General features: G+C 43.3%; 1 protein-coding gene across 1 annotated transcript in view; it reads left to right on the top strand.

Annotated features, from left to right (window-relative positions):
• WIPF1 (WAS/WASL interacting protein family member 1) overlaps positions 1–7808 on the top strand; it is a 50243-nt gene extending 42435 nt beyond the window's left edge. Inside the window, exons 5-8 of the mRNA XM_062498475.1 lie at positions 1487–2048; positions 3380–3589; positions 5254–5367; positions 6637–7808. Coding sequence (XP_062354459.1) covers positions 1487–2048; positions 3380–3589; positions 5254–5367; positions 6637–6692 — 942 coding nt within the window. The 3' untranslated portion in view covers positions 6693–7808. The remainder of the gene's footprint in view (positions 1–1486; positions 2049–3379; positions 3590–5253; positions 5368–6636) is intronic.
• The last annotated feature ends 13569 nt before the right edge of the window (positions 7809–21377 follow it).

A 21377-nucleotide genomic window follows, 5' to 3' on the forward strand; every position in this document is an offset into this window, starting at 1 on the left:
GTGGACCACCTGGCCTTGGAGGCCTTTTTCAAGCAGGAATGCCAAAGCTCAGATGTACTGCAAGTCGAGATGCTGGTAAGAAAGACCTTGAATTTCCAGTGTGAAAAAAATTACATTGCTTAAAACCTTCATAGCACTGCAATAAATTAATTACCTGCTGGGATTGAGAAAGCCAGAAAATATTGTAGGCTCTTAGGAGATGTAATTTTCAGCTTGAATCTTGCTTTAGTCTTACTTTTAGGTCTTGTGAGGTGGAAGTCAGACTCCCTTTCCATCCATCCTCCTCATTATTGATGAAAACTAAAGATCTTGGTAGTGTTGAATGGCTACCTGCAAAGGACAGTCAGGCAGATTATGTCCTGCCTTAGCTGTTGGGTTTGCAGGAACAGAGGAGGATCTAGGCTAATTCCTTCTTGTCCACCAGGAAAAAGGATCTACTTTCCAAATGGAAAGTACTTGTGTCAGCTCCACAATAGTGTGATTTGCTGCTTAGGGAGTGCATGAGGTATCCCAGCTGGCTGGTACACACACTGCAGATGGAGGCTTGTCTGGAGTGTGCTTCTGGCTGACTAAACAGCTGCCCCAAGCCTCATGCACCTTTAAATGAAGGACACCTGGAGCCACTGAGTTTTTTAAGTTTAAGGACATAGGATTTCATCCTTCTTGAAGAAGGATTATGTAATGGCAGTTGTACAGTGTTTCAAATATTCCATATTTTATAGCCTAACATAATTTTTCAGCACAGCACATGTGTACAAAACAGTCTCTCACAGCTGGTATTTTCTATTGTGTCACAGTCTATTTTTGGGAACTTGTATTAATACAAAAGTTCCTGGCATCGCAGAGCAGTACTTGTGAACTGCAGGGCCAGCTGCCTTCTTCCTGATGTGCACAGCTACATCCCTGGATCACAGCTACTAGAAAGGGCCGAAAAGAGCTTTTTGCTGAGCTTTCCGTTGTGAAACGTAATTCAAAAGCCAAGATTTCTTTGCTCTCGGGTTGACGGTATTAGGTACTTGTTCTTCACCGTTTTCTTCCCTCCATGTTTTATTGCTGCCCGTGTGATGGCTGCACCACTTTGGTACTTTGTGGCTACTGAACTCGCGCCTCATAAGCAGTATCAGGATGCCAGCTGGTACTCTGGAGTGGTACCGGGCTTGGGGCTGACCCTCAAGGCAGTGGTGCCCCGTGCCGGGCTGCGCCCTGGCCGCTCGCAGAGCCTCGGGACGAGCGGCCCGTTCGGACCCGCGGCCCCGGTGCCGATGTTCTCTGTCCTGTGTCCGCAGACGCCGGGGGAGGCCGGCCGCCCGTCCTGCCGCCCGGAGGCCGCTCCGCCGCCGCCAAGCCCTTCTCCCCGCCGAGCGGCCCGCCGCGCTTCCCGGGGCCGCCCTCGGGGCCGCGCTCCGCCGTCCCGGACCCGCAGAGGAGCCGCCTGCCGCCGCCGAGGCCCGACGCCGGCTCGAAGCCCGAGGCGGCGCCGCCGCCGGTGCCCAGCACGCCCCGGCCCATCGCCTCCAGCCTGCACAACCGGGGGTCGCCGCCGGTGCCGGGGCTGAGCCGGCAGCCCAGCCTGGGGCCCTCGCCCCCGCCCTTCCCGGGCAGCCGGGGAGCGGGGTCGGTCGCTCCCCTCCGGCAGCCGGGCCCCGGCCCCGCGCCCCCCTTCTCGGGCCGGCCGCCGCTGCCGCCCACCCCGGGCCGGCCGGCGGAGGACAAGCCGCCGCCCCCGCCGCCTCCCCCCGCCGGGCACCGGCCGCCCGCCGCCCGGGAGCCGTCTCTGCCGCCCCCGCCGCCTCAGAACAGCAAACCGCCCGTGCCCGCCGCCCCCCGGCCCGCCCTCGGCGCCCCGGCGCCCCCGCTGCCCCCCGGCAGGCCGGGGCCGCCCCCGGTCCCGCCCGCCCCCGCCGGCGGCGACGAGATGCCGCGGCTGCCGCAGAGGAACGTCTCGCTGGGGTCGTGCCCGACGCCCGGCGGGGGCCGCTCCGGACCGCTGCCCCCGCCGCCCGGAGAGAGGCCGCCGCCGCCCGTCAGAGACCCGCCCGGCCGCTCAGGTAGGGAGCGGGCACGGGTGGCACGGGGAATGGCTGCTTTGGCCGGGACAGGTGGCACGGGGAATGGCTGCTTTGGCCATGCCTTTGACAGCTTCACATACGCAATGAGCGCATCCCAGGATGACATCCTTGTTAGGCACTAGGGATTCTGCAGCTGGAAGAAAGGATTTGTGGGCATCACGGTGACTTAAGGAAGGTCGAAGTGCATCACCAGTGTGCTCACGTGTACTTTTACAGATCTTGGTAACTTTCATTAGAGTCACTGTAATTGAAAAGGGTTGCAAATGGGTTTCCTCATTACGTTCTTTGATGTAAAGAAGCTTCTGGTAAAGTGACAGCGTCTGACTTCCTGAGTCAACCAGTGTGAGTTAATGGTCGGATTCTCAGGAGTGGAGGCTTTTGGAACCTGACCTTCTACGTGTTCAGAGACACAAACACAGTCAAGTACAAATAGCTTTAATGAGAGACCCAGCCGACAGTTGTTAAATGCAATAGCACTTGTTGCAGCATGACTAAGTGTTGTTTCTTGCCATATGTAGATATCAAATTAGACGAGAAGTAGAATTGTCTCCTTTGAGCAATTTCATAATGTACTTTGTCCTCTGTGACAACTATTCAAAACTTTTAAGAACTGCACATCGTACCTCAGCTCTCTGATCCCTGGTAGTTGTCCCTTTGGAGATGAGAGAATGTAGGCACAATTGAGCCCTGTAACATAACATTGGAGAAAAGCATTGCACAGATGATACTGCTGGGAAACTCCATAGAGTTGCCTTTCATTTCATTTCATTCTTTGGAATAAACTCAGAAATCATCTCTAGCCTGCCCAGTCATAGAAAATAGAAATTAATGTCATGGGAGCTCCCACACCCCGCTGGACAAAGAACCTCCGAGGGCAGCAGGTGTCTTCTGCTACACCTCCTCTTGCCTTGCAGTGGGACGTAGAAATGAAATATGTTAGGATTCAGACCTCTGTAGCAGCTTGAATTCCAGCTGGGACTTCTGCTTGTTGTGGCCATTGTTAATTTGCAGTGGTTTAAAAGTAGCTTCAAGCACCAGGACCTCCACAGAGACTTCTGTAGCTGAGGGGAAGGGTAATGTGGACACTGCAGTGTAATTATGTTTAGATACATCCTGCTCCTCCGAGCTGTGCTGTCCAAGTTAGCACTAAATCCTTAGAGAGCCCTGGAGAGCAGGGAAGTGGGTGCTGAGGGCCCTAAAGCAGCGCTTTTGGTTAGCGGGAGGCTTTGGGATGCCAGCAGTGGCTTTCCCCTGGCAGAGGAACCCTGGTGTTAACAGTGTTTGTGCGCTTGCTTCTTGCCTTGCTCTAGGCCCGCTCCCTCCGCCTCCTCCCATAAGCAGGAATGGAAGCACTTCCAGGGCTTTGCCCACTACTCCTCAGCTGCCTTCCCGGGCAGGGCTGGACAGCCAGAGAGGTGGAGCACGACCTCCGCTTCCCCCCGACCGGCCGGGCTCGGCAGCGCCGCCGCCACCGCCACCTCCAGCAGCTGTCAGAAACGGCTTCCAGGACCCAGGGGACGGTGAGCCATCCTCCCACCTCTTTGCCCTCCACAGACAGGGTGTAGTGGCTTCTGGCCCTAATACCTCAAAAAAGGTTTGGGATAGCGACTTCGTTTCTAGTGCCAGCCTTTGATTTCTGACCAGCAGAGGTGTCACTTGGGTCTCAATTAACCCCCGGCAAGTAAGAACAGAATAAATATACCATACTTAGAACAGAATTGCAAAGTCATCAATACGGTCTCCAGAATTACCCTTTGAAAAATACCCTGAAAAAAGGAAGAGAATTGTTTCAACTCTAATATGAATTCAAACCACAGCTACGCTGACGCTTTGGAAGTCGGAACAAGTTGGATGACTCAAAAGCTGAAAGCTGAAAAACAGATGAGGGAAAAGATTGTCAGAACATTGCTGAAAATGTCAAGTATCTATATCTGCTAGTGTTTATTAGAAAGATGAGGTCCAAGATTGCTGTATTTTAAAGATTCGTCATACTTTTCTTTTTAATTGTTTGCTATTTGCATGGAACAGATAAATCAGTTAATCATGGGAGGCCAAATCGGTATTCCTGACATTTATAAGGTTAGAAAAAAGCAAACAAAATGAAACTGTAGGTCAGGCTGTTGAAACATTTTTGAGCATCAGGTAAGGCAGAAGGATCACGAGCATAGTTCTTCCTACACAAATCATTTGCAGGGTTCAGAACATGCAGCTCCTTTACTTACTGGTTCTGGATTGCAACCATTGGGAGTAAACATAGAAAAACTGGATCCAGCAAATAACCACATGTACAAATGCCAGGAGGAACTAACTCAGCTGTTCATTACATTATGCAGTAAAATAGAGCAATTATCACAAGAAAGGTATGATTGCAAAGTCCTGAAGCAAGCAAGTGAAGAAATTGCAAAGTTTAAATTAGCCACACTTTCTTCCTTAGGCTTTCAAAATCAGGTGCAGAACAGAGCTCTTGGAACATTTCCTGTTATTTCAATGAAGAAATTGGTTAGCTTGTTTTATTTAGAATTCTATAGACTCAGTAAGTACAGAAAAGGGTCCCTGGAGTCTAGAGAGATAAAGCTTCAAGTGATGCCTTTTTCCATTTTTTGACACTAGTTATATACAGGATTTTCTGTCATAAATTTTAGCATAATGATTATTTTTTCATCTTCCAGTATGAATATTAAAAGAGAAAAAACAGTGCTTATAGGAGTGTGCTTTTAATGATGCTTTTGAGGTTGGTATATCAATGACACATTAATATTGGTAAATTCTATATTAGGAACAAAATACTGTTCTGAAGTAGGAGAAACTAGGCAGTTCTGGTAGCATATATACATATATATGTATGTATATATATATATATGTGTGTGTGTATGTTAAAAAAGCAGATGTGTTATACATGGAAGGGAGAGTAAGACTTACTTTAGTGGAATTATGGCTCTTTTCCTGTTTTCTCAGATTTTGCATTAAATTGGCAAAATGATCAGTTAAAGTTGATAAAAATTTTCATTCCTAAATTAGCCTAAAGCATCATCTTCCCTGACTTCCTAAGAGAATGCTGATTCAGTACTCAGCTGTGTAAGCACTTTGCAATATAAAACATGCATTAAACATTATGTCAATGTCAATTTACTTTCCTAAGCTATGTCAGAAAACTAATGAGTAAATTGCATGGGATTCTTTTCAGATGAATGGGAAAGCAGATTTTCTTTTCATCCAATATCTGATTTGCCACCTCCAGAGCCATATGTACCCATGAACAGAAGTTATCCCAGTAAACTAGCAAGAAATGACAGTAGAGGTAAGTTGGAATTTCAGTATATTGTCCTATAACCAGTGTGCCTGGGGAAGAATCTGGATGCTGAGGTTTCCAGACTTCTCAGACTAACAGTCTGGTCATCCTTCCTCACCACACAGAAAAAGCTAAATGCAGGTTCACAGGTACAAGCCCTTTCTGCACGGGGAATTGTTTGTTTTTTAAGCTGAAACATGTACTGTAAGTGACCAGCTCTGCCATTATGGTCAGCCCTTCTGCTCTAGGCAGTCAGAACCACAGAATCCTTCAGGACCTTCTCTTCATTTCCCATCTAAATTCATGCACAACTCATTTATTTTTGTGCCAGCATTATCCTTGAATTTAGTTTTCCTCTCTACTTGTGTGTTAAACTCCTCATGTTTTTTAAGACAACAGTCATATCCTCCTCTCAGTTTTTGTTTTGCTGGACTGATTAAATCCAGGTGTACTACACTCTGCTTCCAAGCCATGTTCTCTTATCATCAGAGCTGCTTAGGTATACATTTATGTTTGTTTTTTTCTTTTCCAATCAATGTTAACGTGCTGTTCCAGCTCAGGTTTTAAACATGTCTTCTACAACAGCATGAATGTTTCCTGTCTGTAGTGGTATTTTGCCTGATGCACCCAAGGATCAATTACTTCTTTCACAACCAGTGGCGTTGGTGGCTCATAGTTACCCTGTAATCGTCTGTATTCTCAGATGTTTCTCTCCTGTTTCCAGATGATGAAGTTTTAGTTTGAAGCAGAGATTCCTGTTAGTCTATGACTGTTCACTTTGCCCTGTTAGCTTTCATCCCATTTGTATTAGTTCACAAAGGAAGGCAAAGTAACATACGCATTTTTTTGTGTTTCTTTTTATGAGTTTTCATATAGCAAAAACATTAAGAGCTCTGAAATTTTACTGTATTTAGAGCTTGCCACTTTTTGTTGTACTTGCATGTACTGCAAGTAGCACTGAGAAGTTCTGTGTTCACGTAAATTAGTAAGGCTAACAAGAACTATCAGTCTGTTTTGGGAAGGGGACAATGGACCAAAGTACATGTGCTTTCCAGGCATTAGGGATGGCGTGAGTTAAAAACGTTATTTTAGAGTGTTTGAAGTTCTGATGTTTAATAAACTTCACCAGAAACTCTACAAAGCTTTTTTTTTTTTTTTTTTAATGGCCAGGCATGAAAATTAGTAGATCTTCACCAGTTACTGAATTAATTGCTTGACCCTTCCAAAGAAGCAGTATTCCAGGAGGAGTAACACAAAAAACCCTTCTTTCTCTTTTAGGTGGGTCTGTCCGAAAAGAAAGAGGTGCCCCCCCGCTCCCACCTATACCAAGGTGAAATGGGTCCTGGCCCATCTTTGGGTGGCATCTGTTCTCAAGTCTCCCTCGAGTCAGCTCTCCTGTCCACATGACTGGAAAGTTGTCTGTCTTGATTGATTTCCACTTTTGGCTTGTCAGCTGGAACAAACTTCAATCTCTGTTACAGAAGTAATAGATGTGGCTTATGGACTATAGTTGCTCAAAGCTATGAATTTTATTCGCTTAAACTGCAGGCATTTTGTGGACCCTACAGAACATACATGCACGATGCTTACTGTGTCCAACCCCGTCCCCTGGAGAGCTCCGTGGGAGATCTGGCTTTGAATCTGATAGAGCTTGAACAAAGCTGTTTCATTCACTTTGGGTGCAGTAGTTGCATTATTTTAATGATAAAGTATTTGATGTTTAAAAAAACAGTTGCTGGGTAAGAAGTGTAGCCAAGAGTCCCCTGGATCCTTCTTTGCATGCCTAATTCAGCCTATCTGCTTCTACAAGCCACAGACCTACTACACGGTGACAAAGAGTTCATCTTTAACTTTTTCACTTCAACCTAGTCAAGCAAATTTTAAACAATGCGCAGCACATCCTGCCTCAAGGATGGAGTGTCTCTGGCCTTGTTTTTATCTGCAGAGAATCTTCCAGAGAAAAACACGAGTGAAGAATTCATCAGCATAAAAATATATCTATTTTTTTAACCCTCTTTCCTATATTTTTTTAATAGTGTTATGTGTTCCGTGACCTATTTCTCGCCAACTCTTATGTGGACCAACCCACATCATGTCATCCAACCCACATCATGTCATCCGTGCCCTGGATTACTGTAATGCCCTCTCCCTGATACTGCATGTGAAGAGTCCTCAGAAAGTAGTCTGAGTGCCAACACATCAATTATTGTAGTTGTAGGCTCCTCCTGTAAAGCATCACTAATGCCAGTACTCCACAGACTGCTTTCCAGTTGTTTCTTTGGTACAACTAAATGATGGGGTTTGACTTAAAAAGCTTCTTGGCACTTAGGTCACAAGTCTCAGAGAGCTCATGTTTGACTTCCATTATGGTAGAGCGGCCAAGATCAAAAATGTTCCTCAGTGAAAGCCTTTTGATGTTGTGAGGGGGGTCCAGGGGTTGTACATTCAAGTGGGAGCATCCAAAATTTGCTGTCTCCACTGGTTCAAGAGAAATGGAAAGATTTGGTCTTCTGAGTTGGCCATAAAGCCTGTCCTTTAAAACTTGGCTGGAAGGAGTCTCTACAGAGAGCTGCATTGTAGAAGAAAGAGTAAAGTATTCTAACACTGGCGCAAGTGGTTAATATGTTTAAAGGGTTTTGAATTTTGTGTATGAGAAAAGAGCTTATTGTATGAGTGAATTTTACGAGTGGATCTAAGTGCGTATAAAATGTCTTTGGAAATTAGGGGAAGATTATAATTCTGGATTTGAAATATTGGTGAATGATAGCTCTTTGTTAATTGGACCTCTGAAGTTTAGCTCTGAAAAATGTTCCCCTCAGTCTCATCAGCAGTACGTTTCTTCAGTGTGTTCCTTGGGATCCCTACCAAACCTGTGTCAGCAGCTGTGCTTCACAGGGTGTTGCTCAAAAAAAAAACAAAATTAAACATAGAAACTAGTCATGTAGGTTAAGAAAATGTTTCTCTAGCATGGGAGACATGATCCTGAGTACACTTCTGCGGCTAGAATGAGGTCAGGCCTTGAAAAAATTCCTAGGGAATTTAGCCAAAGAGAGTCTGGACCCTGCTGAAATGTCTGTGCATAGGGCTGTTTGCTCTGTCTGTGAGCAGGAAGGGGCAGATTCACTTTCTGCCTGGCAACCTGGACATCACATTGAAGGGGATGAGACTAGAGTTGGACTTGGCCAGATCAAATTTAATTTGGTCTTTTCAGTGTTTGTTTACAAAATCTTGTTAGCTGTGATAGCATTTGATTCTGTACCTGTTTTTTTTTTTTACATTTTTGTATCTAATGACCTATTTTAAGTTACTGTTTATGGTCTTGAACCTGCAATTAAATGTGCAGGCACAGGGATGTAGCTACATCCAGTTGCAGGATCATGGCTGTAAGAGTTTCTTAAACAGATACTGGTTGGACCTCCATGTGACAGGTGCACCTTGGGATCAAACCTGGCACAATGCTGAATTTGTATATGTATTTTATGGATGTCACTTAAAGTGCCTGTCTCTTTGGGATATTATTTTGTGAATAGAAGTCCAAGTAAGATTTTTAGGATAATAGCTTAAAGGATAAATTATTGTATTCATATTTTAAAACTGAAGCACTTAATACCTTTCTAAGGAACAATATTTTGAATTTAAGAATACAATATTTTCGGTACCTTGACCTGCCAAATCCTTGTTAATATCCAAATAGTTGTGCAGCCAAAAAAAACCCCCAACCCTCCAGAAATATCTTGTTTATAACTTACCTGCTTCCAACGTGACTGTTTTACTTTGCTAAGTCAATGAAATGCTACCCAATGTTCTGCCAATTCTCCGTATCATTCAAAATATCTTGTATTTGATCATTCCATCAAGGTTTTCTGATCAGAAATCTGGACCACTACCAAAGACTTGGAAAACCAGCTTCAGTTTCACTTTAAAATGTGCTGTGTAAAAGGCCCCAATTAACAAGCCAAGAATCCTAAGCTGCGTAGATTTTAGAAATTCTTTTTTATTCTAGAAGCCTCTTCAGAACAGATGTTTGGCATACATGTAAAATAGCTTAGTACTGCAGAAAGGGGCATTTTTGTTCATGTAACAACAGCATTTCCATTTATATGTTTTGCTGTAAAAGTCCCTAGATATATTCCAGAACAATACAGCATTTTATCATTCAATATATTGCTTCATGTAGCAGTAGCTATTTACAATATGATCAGTATTAAAGTATTTATTTCACTATGAAGTGTTAAAAAAGAATAATACAAAACAGGTTGAATCAATGGTGCCTTATGACTTTTTTAGTCAACTTTTCTGTGTCTCAATAGAAGAATTAATAGACATTGCTCTTCCAGATCCTAACTGAATCGTGCCAACAGTAGGATTTTACAGTGTTTGAGCCAAGCCCTGCTGTTGTGTGTGCTCAATCTGCTAACTCCAGGTGGAGCTGAGTGTGTGGAGAGGCCACTGGGTCGGTGTGTAGGTGAGGTGTATATGGGCACTGGTTGGCTTCACAATCAATTGCTGGTATTTCTCTCAAAATTTAGACCTGTCCCAAAACCAGTGTCTGATGCTGCTGTCCACACAGCCCAGCTGACTTCAATGTGGTTGCATAGGTTACAGAACTAAATTTGATGCACTGCTTACATATAAGATTTGCTGGGTTTGTTTGAATGGCATTGTGTTATAAACCCTCACACCTCAACCTATCTCCTTAAGTTATCACTGAGGCTCGCACTGTGTGACAACAGCCACAGATGTTCCTTTTTGTTAAATTCAACTCCATGAATAAAATGAGGATAACTTTTGTACCATGTAAAAATAATTTTTCCTCTGTAGTTTTGGAAGAAAAGCACATGTTATGTTTGTTACAACTTTCTGCACCAGCCATTGGGAGAAGAGGTCACAGTGATGAATATTCAGAGTTGTTAAAGGAAACTCAGCTTGTTTCAGGAAGTGTATATTTCTGTAAATGAAATTAATAACATCACAAAGTTCTTGTTTAAAAGCCAGCATTTCCCAACAGTAAAAGAGTCATAAGGTTTTGTTTTTTTTCTGCAAGGCAGCACTGTGAAAAAGTTCCTTATATTGTCACTTAAAAAACTGGGTGGTAGTTTCTCCTTGCAGCATCAACTGTTTGCATGACACTTGTAGATCTTGGAGTGGAGCATGAAGGAGCTAAACTGCTATCATGCATCACATGTATTGTAACACAACAACCTTCTGCACAGAAGTATGGAAATAGAAAGTGTGCGTGTTGCCTTGGAGGTAAAGAATGGAGTTGAGTGATCAAACTGCGATTATTTCAAGCAGAATGTCAAACGTTGAGAGACCTAGAGAGGGCCCCTTGGCCACAGGACACTAGAAAAGAGAGGATTGCTCAAGGAAATAAAAACCAATTGGCTGAACGTTGTTACCAATACTAGAGTAAAAATTAAGGTATAAGATGTGCATTTTGTAGTTGCACACTGCAGTGGTGTGAACACCATCTCACAGCTGGGTGCAAGCAACGTGTTACAGCTGTACATTGACTCCATGCAACACAGATTGTGTGAGCTTTAATCTTTCAAACAGCATTCACCAGAAAGTAAGGAGAATCTCTTACCTAAGATATCCAGGAACACTTTAAGTGCAGATTAATGGAATGGTTCTTCATGTACATTGGAAAAAAATGGGGATCTTGTAGCCTGTAAGATTGGAAGCGTTTGGACCATTCAGTTAAAATCTAAACTGGAGCATTGGCAAAGAGGGGAGTATTGGAATAATTCAGGCAGAAGCAAGATGTGTGTATGCTCTCAGTGAGTATGCAGCAGGTAAGTATGCAGATTAAAAAAGCAAAAATGGAAACTGCATGTCTTAAGGGAGTAGCCTTTTATGTATGTTGCTATTTTGAAATACAGGTTTTTTGTGGTAAATACTGCTTATTGTAAACTAATGCGTGCAGAGGAAGACATGTAAATTTGGACTTCCAAAGGCACACAAGAGAGAGGGAAACGTAAAATGGGCTGAGCAGAAAGTAACATTTCTATCAGATGCTTAAAGTTTGAGCTTTTTATAAAATATTAATCTAGTTCTGTGAATGTTTTTGCTTAACATTTATTTTGTAAGTGATTTTGTTCTTATTTTTCTGTCCTATACCAAATAAATTTTACTTTTATTTAATTGGTGGTGCAGACTGTTACATTGAGATCAATCAGTTATTTCTTTGACAAAAACACATGTTGGCTTTAGCAGGAGCAGAGCAGTGAGCCTGGCAGGAGCTGGGGTGAGCTGTTCCCTTCCTCTCCTGTCTGCCATTGGACAGCAGCACAGCAGTAATGCTCAGAGGACTTCTGTCCTACATAAAATGAAGGACACCTGCAGATAAGGAGAAATAATGAGTTTACTTTAGGATAAAGAATGCTGCACTTGCAGGTGGCTGTTGGGTGAGCTGTGGCCATTGGCTCTTGGCAGGGCAAGCTAGGCACTTGCCAGGGGAAAATGACATGGAAAATCACTGTAGTTAAATGTAGATTTTTGTTTGTTGTGTCTCCACTCACAAAGCTGTCAGGGAGTAAGGAACAAATGAAACACTCCTTTTGATTTTGGAGCCCTGTTCTTTATCATAAGTGTTGAGCTTTCCAGATAATTTGGACCAGGTTCATCAAAGAAAGACCCTTTTATCAAAGTCCACAGGAGGTTCAAATTCAGGCTGCACTTCCAGCTTCTCAGAAGTCAGAAAGGTTCTTTAAAAAGCTAAAAAGCTCTATGCTATAACTCATCTATCTTTCAAAGACTTAAGTATCAGGTTTACTCTTACGCAGGTTGCGGATCCTTTGACATCTCTGGGGGCTGCTTGCTGATACCTTCATTTTACAGGCTGATTGAGACCACTTTCTTAGAAGGTCACCAACTGTTGTGTAGCCTGGAGACCCAGCAATCCTAGTGCCTGGACTATAGAAGCAGAGAAACTAAGATGGAGAGTGTGGGGAGGCTGGTGAGCTGTAAAGGAGCTGGCTCAGCAAGCTGTGAGACCTTTGCAGATCTCAGTGGCACTAGCCTTGAATGACAACACAGAGGTATGAATCTAATCATCAGCTAACAGGACGGTCTATAGCATGTTTTACCAAAGAAAACATGGTTTCTCTTGGTTTTCAAGAAATCAGATCACTTGCTTGGCTTCAGGAAGGGGGAACTGAGCTGACCATTGTGTGATGACTCTGTCATAACCACAACATAGTCCTCCCTTAATTTAACTCAAAAAATGCTGTTGATTTAAAAGAAACCCATGAACTACCCTGTAAAGCAGTTTTGACTGCTCCCTGCAGTTGCAGGAAGGCTCCTGTGTTGCACACAGCACACACAGAAATATGCAACTCCTTTGATCGTGGTTCAGCAATTTCCAATGACCTTCCTGCCTCCTATGCACAGGCTGCTCCCCTCTGCCCTCTCTCCCAGGCTGTCTCCGTTTTATACTGAACGTAGTAACTTAGACCCAGCAAATTTTGGAACTAAATATTGGCCCATACATCTCTGTAAAACACTTAGTATATTGTTTAGGTTAACTAATAAAATAGATCATTAGCAATCAAGCTCTTAACCTATGTAAAGATTTCAATAGCAGTCCAGGTACAGAAAGAATCCTGAGGAAAGGATGACTGACACAAACATATTTTGATTAAACATAGAGAATAAATTGGGTGGTTGCTGCTAACATTACCTCGTGTACAATATCTATCTGTCTGCTCAACAACATCAGATATCTCTTCTTTAAGCCTAAAACATTTGTGGCCTAAGATAAGTGACTTCAGCAAAAGCTACATTCAAAATGTAAAATAGCAATCTATCATGGAAGCTGTCTATATGATACTGCAGTAAGGCTTTTCTCATTCTATCATTTTCCTCTATGTTATTACCACTCTTCTTTTTCCTGCAGATAAAAAAGTTTTTTCTTTGAAAATGCTAATATTTAGCCTACATAAATACATTTCTCATTTTCAAAATGGGATTCTTGTAATTTTTTTTTTTTTTGCTAGAATACAGGAGATACCTCTGCCTAAGCACCTCTAAGTTAAAGGTGGACAGAAAGGGCTGTTGGTTGCTGTCCATCCTTTCTCTTTCCAAAACAGGAACTGGTGATCTCTCCCTGCAGTTAGGGCAGGGCTTTATCATTGTGCAATGCCCTTCCCAAAGGGGACCACTTTGGCTACCTTTTGCATGTGCCTGTGTACAGAAGATTTTAGGCTTCAAACTGGTGTGAACATTGTCACGATAAGGCCTGCAACCAGTTCCCTTCTGAAAATGTTTTGTATTCATGCAAAGATGGCTGTTCAAGCAGTGGGTGTAGGGTGTAACCCAACTTGAAGGAACCATTCATGTATACAGGGATGTGAAAATGAGTCATTTCTGTCCTTCTCCTTTCTAGCAGAAATGTTAGTAAATTCAGAGTTACTGGTGAGCCCTCGTGTGCCCTGTGGAGCAGCAGAGCCCCTGAGTCTGAAGGCTGAGCACTATGGAGCCATGAGAGCAAAAGGCAGCTGAAGCAATCAGAGCACTTTGAAGAGAGCAAGGTAAAGGCTGTGGGTGAAAGTCCAGGCTGAAACCCCAGTCTCTGTCATAGGTATTTTGATACTGGAACTAGTGTACCTTGTAGATAACATCATTGTGCTGTTTGTCAGACTGCAGACCCCATCAGTACTTTCTGTGCTGTCTCAAAACCAGCCCTCACTGCAAACTGCTGAAATCCTTCTGTTGAAGTTTTTTCTCCTCCTTACTTAAAATGGAACCTTTCACTTCTGCTATTTGACCAGGAGCTTGGGTGCCTTATGAAACCTGGGAAACTTTGAAAACACAGAGATGCATGATCCTTTCCTCTAAATATATACTTTCATCTCCTGAGCTGTGTCTGCAGGACTGCTGCTGTGCTTTCATTCAAGTGCCAGTCAGCTGTGGGGCTGGTGTGTTTGCTCCAGCTTATTGCTGACTTAAAATACCCTGCTGTGTGCTATGAGAATTCCCCTCTGTGCCAGAGCCTTCATTCCTTCCTCCCTCCCTTATACATACGGCCACTTGTGTGCAAGGGGAGGAATTGTAAATATATTTTCTAATTGGGAAGTATCTAATCTAAGTATGCATCAGAAAATGAGAAGCATTGTGTGTGTTTGTGTGTGTGTGTTTGTTTGTTTTTAATCAAGCAGGTGGGGACAGGTGTGGTGCTCCCCAGGCTGCAGTTCTCTTGCTTGCAGACGCTCTTTGTTGCCGGGGCAGCGCGGAGAGCTCCGGCTGCCGTGTGACCGCGCGGTGTCGCCGTGGCCGCGCGGCGCCTCCCGCCGGTCCCACCGGGGAGCGATCCCACCGGGGAGCGATCCTACCGGGGAGCCGTCCCACCGGGAGCGGTCCCACCGGGAGCGGTCCCACTGGAGCCGTCCCACCGGGAGCGGTCCCACTGGAGCCGTCCCACCGGGGAGCGATCCCACCGGGGAGCGGTCCCACTGGAGCGGTACCACCGGGAGCGGTCCCACTGGAGCCGTCCCACCGGGGAGCGATCCCACCGGGGAGCGGTCCCACTGGAGCGGTCCCACTGGAGCGGTACCACCGGGAGAGGTCCCACTGGAGCCGTCCCACCGGGGAGCGATCCCACCGGGGAGCGGTCCCACTGGAGCGGTACCACTGGAGCGGTACCACCGGGAGCAGTCCCACCGGGAGCGGTCCCACCGGGAGCGGTCCCACCGGGAGCGGTCCCACCGGGAGCAATCCTACCGGGGAGCGATCCCACCGGGAGCAGTCCCACCGGGAGCGGTCCCACCGGGAGCAATCCTACCGGGGAGCGATCCCACCGGGAGCGGTCCCACCGGGAGCGGTCCCACCGGGAGCGGTCCCACCGGGAGCGGTGGCGGCGGGACCCGGGCACGGGGTCAGCGGCAGTGGCTGTTCACCGCCGCCCCACGGCGTGTGTGTGACCCGCGCTCCTCGGCCCCGGGGTTCCTGCCTACCCACCCGCAGCTGACCCCGCTCCGGGGGGAGCCGTCCCTGCCCGTGGCGGGGAGGCTGGATGGAATTACTCCATCTCTAAGGTCACTTCCACCCCGAACCATTCTGAGAGCCTACGCGCATTTCAGCATTTTAGGAATACTACGCGCTGTTTCACCACAGTCATTTCACTCCCGATGCATCCGGCCTGACTCTTCATGCTGTTACACAGTTCTTGGGCAAGTAAAATTCCCGTATTGGCGTTCAAATGATGCAACAGAATAATACACCTGACTACCCGATTCAGTTCAATAGAAAGCAGCGTGCTACTAGACCGAAATAAATCTTTAGCTAATAAAGTTTAACTGCAGCTGCAGAAGGAGCTTAGAATTAAAACAAAATACCTTTTTTAATTTAAAATGCCAAGTGGAAGTAACAGCTGTAAGAAAGCTACTCTGTCAGTTCTGCAGTCTTAAAATCAGTACTTACTCAAATAGTTAAGGAAGAAAGTTCTTTGTATTGTTGTTTGCCATTATTTAAATGTAGTGACAAATTGCTGAACATAATGAAGAAAAGGTACAGTAGCTTTCTGCTGTAGAGCTCAGGAAGAAGAGGGTTTGTTAATACAGTCCTGTGACAAAGTAGCAGGAAGAATTTAGTGGGGTTGTTGTGGTGAAATGAATATGAAATAAATAAACAAAAAACTATTGAATTTCTATCACAAGAGACAATACACTGCAATCTGTACATTTGATGCATAGATCTCTTACATTATCTTACAAGTTATCTTATATTTAAACCATATTTGTGTAAGAAACAGTGGCAAAATGGTGGCACGTGGTGTGGCCATGGATGGAAACTGAGTAGGTAGAGAGCCTTTATGGAGATGTGGGTCACATTCTGAAAATATTTCCAAAGATGTTAATTTGTGATACCAAAATTGGTTTTTGTGGGTCATTTGGGTTGGTTTGCTGTTTTTTTTTTTTAAAGGGGGAGGGGGGGTGGTATATTTGGTGGGATTTCTTTGCTAATCAGTTGCTTAATAATTAATAAGCAACAGCTGCAGCAGATCATGCACGAGGAGCAGCTTATTTAAGCACTGCAGCTTGCTTCAAAAAGGTTTTTCTGAGTGAAGCAGCATCTGCTAACCTGTGTGTAGCTAACTTGTGTGATAACTCTCCTGGTTTTGCTATTTTTTTTTTTAATGGGGCTTTGGGTTTTTGGGTTTTTTGAGGATTTGGGCCAAATTTGAGTAGTCTTCCAGTAACTGAGCACTCAGAATACTGAGAACATGTAAGTAATAAGGTGCCTGTATCAAAATGAGTGAATAGGTTTTCGAAGGAAGAGCTGTAACTCTTACGCCCTGTTCTTTATATTTTCACCACATACTGTTAGTTTGTAAGTATGTGAAAATACTATAAATATTATAAAAGTACTTAACATTTTAAGCATCTACATACAGTAGATACAGCTCTAACCATAATATGAGGCAAATGGACAAAACTTGGTAATGATTTTTCAGATAAAGCATTTGTAATCTCTGAGTTAAAATAGTGATTTTTTTTTTGTTTGTTTGACTTTTGCATATTTTTGCCCAGTTGGATTGGTTAATTATGTAACTAATTTTTGAGTATTTGCATTTGAGTTTAGCACACTTGCCTTCTTGATAAGCCTAGTAAAATATTGATGCCCTACCACTAAGGATGGAATTTGCATATCTAGGAGGTCTCTTCAAGACTGTTTTGTCTCCCCTGAAAGCAGTTTCAGAAAAAAAACTTCTAGTATTGAAATCACATGGGGTTATTCTGAACTTTATTGAATTCCATGTAATTTAATGCCATCTTTTCTTTATTTTTTTGCTTTAGAGAGGTGAATTTCACCATGCTTCATAATGTTTACTGGGCTTAATTTCTAGATCAGTCTATTTCAACACACCTGAGCATACACGATTATTGCTAAAGTCTTAGTTTGACTTTCTGCAATCTGTCTGTACTAGTTTCATGTATTTTCTTTTGGCAGGTACAGTATTTTGAAGACTATAATTGCACCTTCAGTTCTGTGGAATTGTCTCAGCCACAGAACAAGGTGGAAGTGAATGAGTGCAGTACAGTAAACATGGTTTCAAAACCAGCTTGAACGTACACACTGTCTTACAAAAGATGCTATGTGAAAAATACCAATTAAGTTCCTGTAACCAACGCAAATAATGAGGTGGACTGCTGCGAAATTATAGATGAGCTGATAAATTGCTTTCTTAAGAAGGAAGATCTTTTACAGAAGTGTTCCAAGGTAACTGAGGCGATGTAAACATCCAGTGTATTCCTCATAATCTTTGTGTTAACAAGCTTCAAGCTTATGGGTAGCAGTATCTGGCATTCTCCCAATCTCTGTGTTAAAGTGCTTTCAGGATACTCAGAATTTCTCTCCGATGTTGGATTTTTTTAGTGGTATTTATGCCTCAGAAGTTTTAGAAATTCTTTTATGGGACAAATGCTTTTAATTTGACACCACCCTCCAGAGGCCTAGTTCCTGTTTACAGATTAATTTTCCTCAGGTTTCCCTTGTTGCTTAACTGCCTCATCAAACATCTGTGTATTGTACACTATAGTTTATTTGCCAGTAACCATGTGAGTCAGTGTAAGTGACCAGACACATCTAGGTATAGATAAGCACTTCATATTCTTCCTGCATGCCCTACTCACTACTGTAAGGGAGCAGACATCACAAACCAACAAACTTTCTGAACCCTGAACTACTGTTTTAGTTAGCTAAAGTTAGACATGCATTTTTGGATGGAGTCAGCTAAGAAAATTTAACAAGAGTTTGAGCAGGGGTCCCTGCCTTGTGCATTATGTAATCCATTTACTTGTTAAGCAATGAGCAGAAAGAAAAGAGCATTTTTTTCCAGTACTGGAGTTAAAAAAACATGTTGTCTGTAGGTATAAATCCTGTGTCCATATAAACTTTGGCTCATTGTCAATAACCAAGGAGCACTGAGGAGGTATTTTTCCTGTGATTGATAAGGAGAGTACCTAAGAAGTGCTTATGTCTCTACCCATTGTTGCAATTACTGTGTTGGTAAGAGACTTGGATTTTTCCATGCTGTTGAAAACTAGGTGCACAGCTGTCTGGAAATTGAACTGAGATTATACCTGTAAATTTCCAGACAGGTTTCATCCTGACACATTTGCTGATGTTCTTCCTGTATTTTCATATTCTGTTTTCTTTTTGTCTATTCTTGGAAAAGGTATGGTTTTCTAATATCCTACTGAGAGGTTATTTGGAGAAATTTTGCACCTGTTTAATCAGTAATGCTGCTTTGAAGCTCACCTGACACTTCCTACTGTAAGGCAATGTTGTCTTTCAATTATCACCACACCCTAACAATTTGACTACAATTTCCATGCTAGTTCTCTAGAAAAGAAAAAAAAAATCCAATTTTAGTCTTTTCAGAAACAAACTGGAGAAATGAATTTGCTTGCAGTAAATTCTTGACTGCTTTTCTTCAGAATACTCCAGCATTTCACGTTTTGCAACAAGTGCTTGAGTTTACCAGTGAAGTAGCCTTCACACGGAGTACAAAGACACATTTGTGACTTCCCCAGAAAATCTTTCCAAACTGGCTCGGTTGTATGCCTTTGTAAAATGTTTTTATGTGGTCACTGCCATTCTTACAAGTGACATTGTCTGAAACCTGCTGTCATTGAGAGAGTGAACCTCTTCAAGTTCCTGTGTGGGCCCAACCTGTGTACGTGTAGTTGTTCCAGGTAAATGAGTATGATGAAAGCCACAGCATGACTCATGTAATGGTTGCTCCAGCTGCTTTTCATTGGTTAGGCTGCTGCCCAGATCAAAAAGCAGAAATTGCCTCCCATATAATCTGTTGACTACTTTGATGGCACATAAATGGATGGAAACATCCAATTTGAGACAAAACCAGAACAAAAACCAAGGGGGCCAGTTCATTGTTATACAATGTTATGTTGTGTTAAGGGAATGCTCAAGAGGATTGAATTAAAATTTTGGGGACAGCTTAAATGTTGTGGTTTTAGTGGCTTTTGGAAAGCTTGGCTTTGCAGTGGCAGTAACTGTGTTTTCTGTGATCTGCAGTTCAACTGCCTAAGCTGAGTTGCCAGTGGTAGAGGATAGCTGTGATTGAGAGCTGATGGGCTCTATAAACCTGTCCTACCAGGAGTTTGTAGACAAAAAACTTGCCTTTCCTATGCATTAGTTGCACTGTTGTAGCTGTGGGAATTGTTATGTTTGGGGGTTTAATTAATGCATGGGGGCTTTTTGGTGCTTCCGTGTGTTGGGTGAAACTCCATAAGAATTTATGTTCATGGCTGTCAACCTTAGTTTACAGAGATCTTAAAAGGAAAAAGAAATTAAGCTCTATTATAAAGGCAGGATGTTGGAACACAGAGATGCTCCATGGGACACAAGGGGATGTTCAAGGCCAGAGAATATGTGGCTCAAAGGAAGAGCCTGTGGAGCTTTGATTAAGTGTTGAGGGAGCAGAGAGGGGGTGTCAAACAGTGAGAAAATACTGTCCTTTGGTATTCTGAGAAGCAGGACTTTGTATGGTCTTTGGATATGATCAGGGTATCCTGAATATTGAATACTGCATTAGAAAGATTTCTCGACTCCAACATTAAGTAATCATTCCTAATTACCCAGACTGAAAAAAGCCAGAAAACTGTGTTCCTAACATTTCCCAGCCAAGTGGAGAACTGGTCCTGTAATCCAGTGCTTGAGTTATTCACACTGCTGTTCTGGTAGTACAGTCTGGTTAATAATGATTTCATGTTTCTTAATAGGACAAGGGGTCAGACCCTAGTGTTCTTCTCTGTTCATCTCAGAATGAGATGATAGTTACATGTCAATGAGAGATAGTTGCTAGGCTACTTATGTTTTAAAAGATTAAAATCTGCAAGAGGAAATATGCTATATTAAGTCCTATTTGTGTACTTTTGCTTCATTTATTTAGACAGCAGCTATAATAATTTTATTGTATTTTTTTACATACCTTTGATACTACATTTTCATACATTTGAGTATTTTACTTTTTCAGGGTTTTGAGGTGCTTTACTATTTACTTTGAGTATTACACTTTTAATTTGTTTGTGTTCACCAAAAGAAGACACAAGACTCGGGATGAGTGTGCTTACATGGTTTAGCACATTGTGTGTGCTAGAGCTGAGATGGAAACACAGCCCCATCCTGTTACTGCTGATCCTCTGGGAAATCAGGCTGGTGGTTGGTGGATATCAATAGCAGTCAATGAGCAGCCTATCCAGCCAAATGTATGCTCTTTTAAAACAGCTGAAGGATTCTCGTAGCTTTAATACTTCATTAAATACTAAATCATTAGTGATGTTTTCAAAGGAAAAAAAAATGCATTCAAGAGAAGGGAAGGCATATATTTTTACCAAGAGTTCTTAGTATGGTCTGGTATACCTCCCTTGCTATTCCCCAGAGCATGTCCCTCTAAGGTGTCATTTTGCTAGGAAAGAATGAATGATGGAAAGCCAAAAAATTGGAAAGGCCTTATTATACTGTATTTCCAAAACCAAATCCAAATGAGTCTGAAAGTGGTCTTTGTCAGGTGCCAAACAGAGAAACTTCAACTGTGAAAAAAAAATAACAGAAGAGTCTTCTTTATTGATGTTTGCATCAAAACAAAGTCTCACCCCAACGTTATAGTGGGCGAGTGTTACCCAACAGGCTGCACCACCTTCCAGCAGTAAACATACATAATAAACCTTGGCACAGCTTTGGAACAATCCCTTGCTGATCTTGTGCTTGGGATGCATTGGCCCAGAGTTGGGACAGGATGTAGACAGGAATGAGACACAGTGAGGAGTCAAGCACTGACGCTGCTGCTTCATGTCAGCTGAGCTTCTATTAAGTGTATACACTTCTAGTGCAGAAACATAACATTTAAGCATCAGTACCTTTAAATTAAATTTAAAGCAGAGATATGATATCAACAATGTAGTACCTGCTAAGTTTCTAACAGCCATGTTTATCCCCACAAGTTTCTGTCCCTGTCTGCATTCTTTACAGGATTTTCTTAACTGGACTTCCAA

Source organism: Cinclus cinclus, chromosome 9, assembly GCF_963662255.1.
Source record: "Cinclus cinclus chromosome 9, bCinCin1.1, whole genome shotgun sequence".
In the NCBI taxonomy this organism is placed as follows: domain Eukaryota; kingdom Metazoa; phylum Chordata; class Aves; order Passeriformes; family Cinclidae; genus Cinclus; species Cinclus cinclus.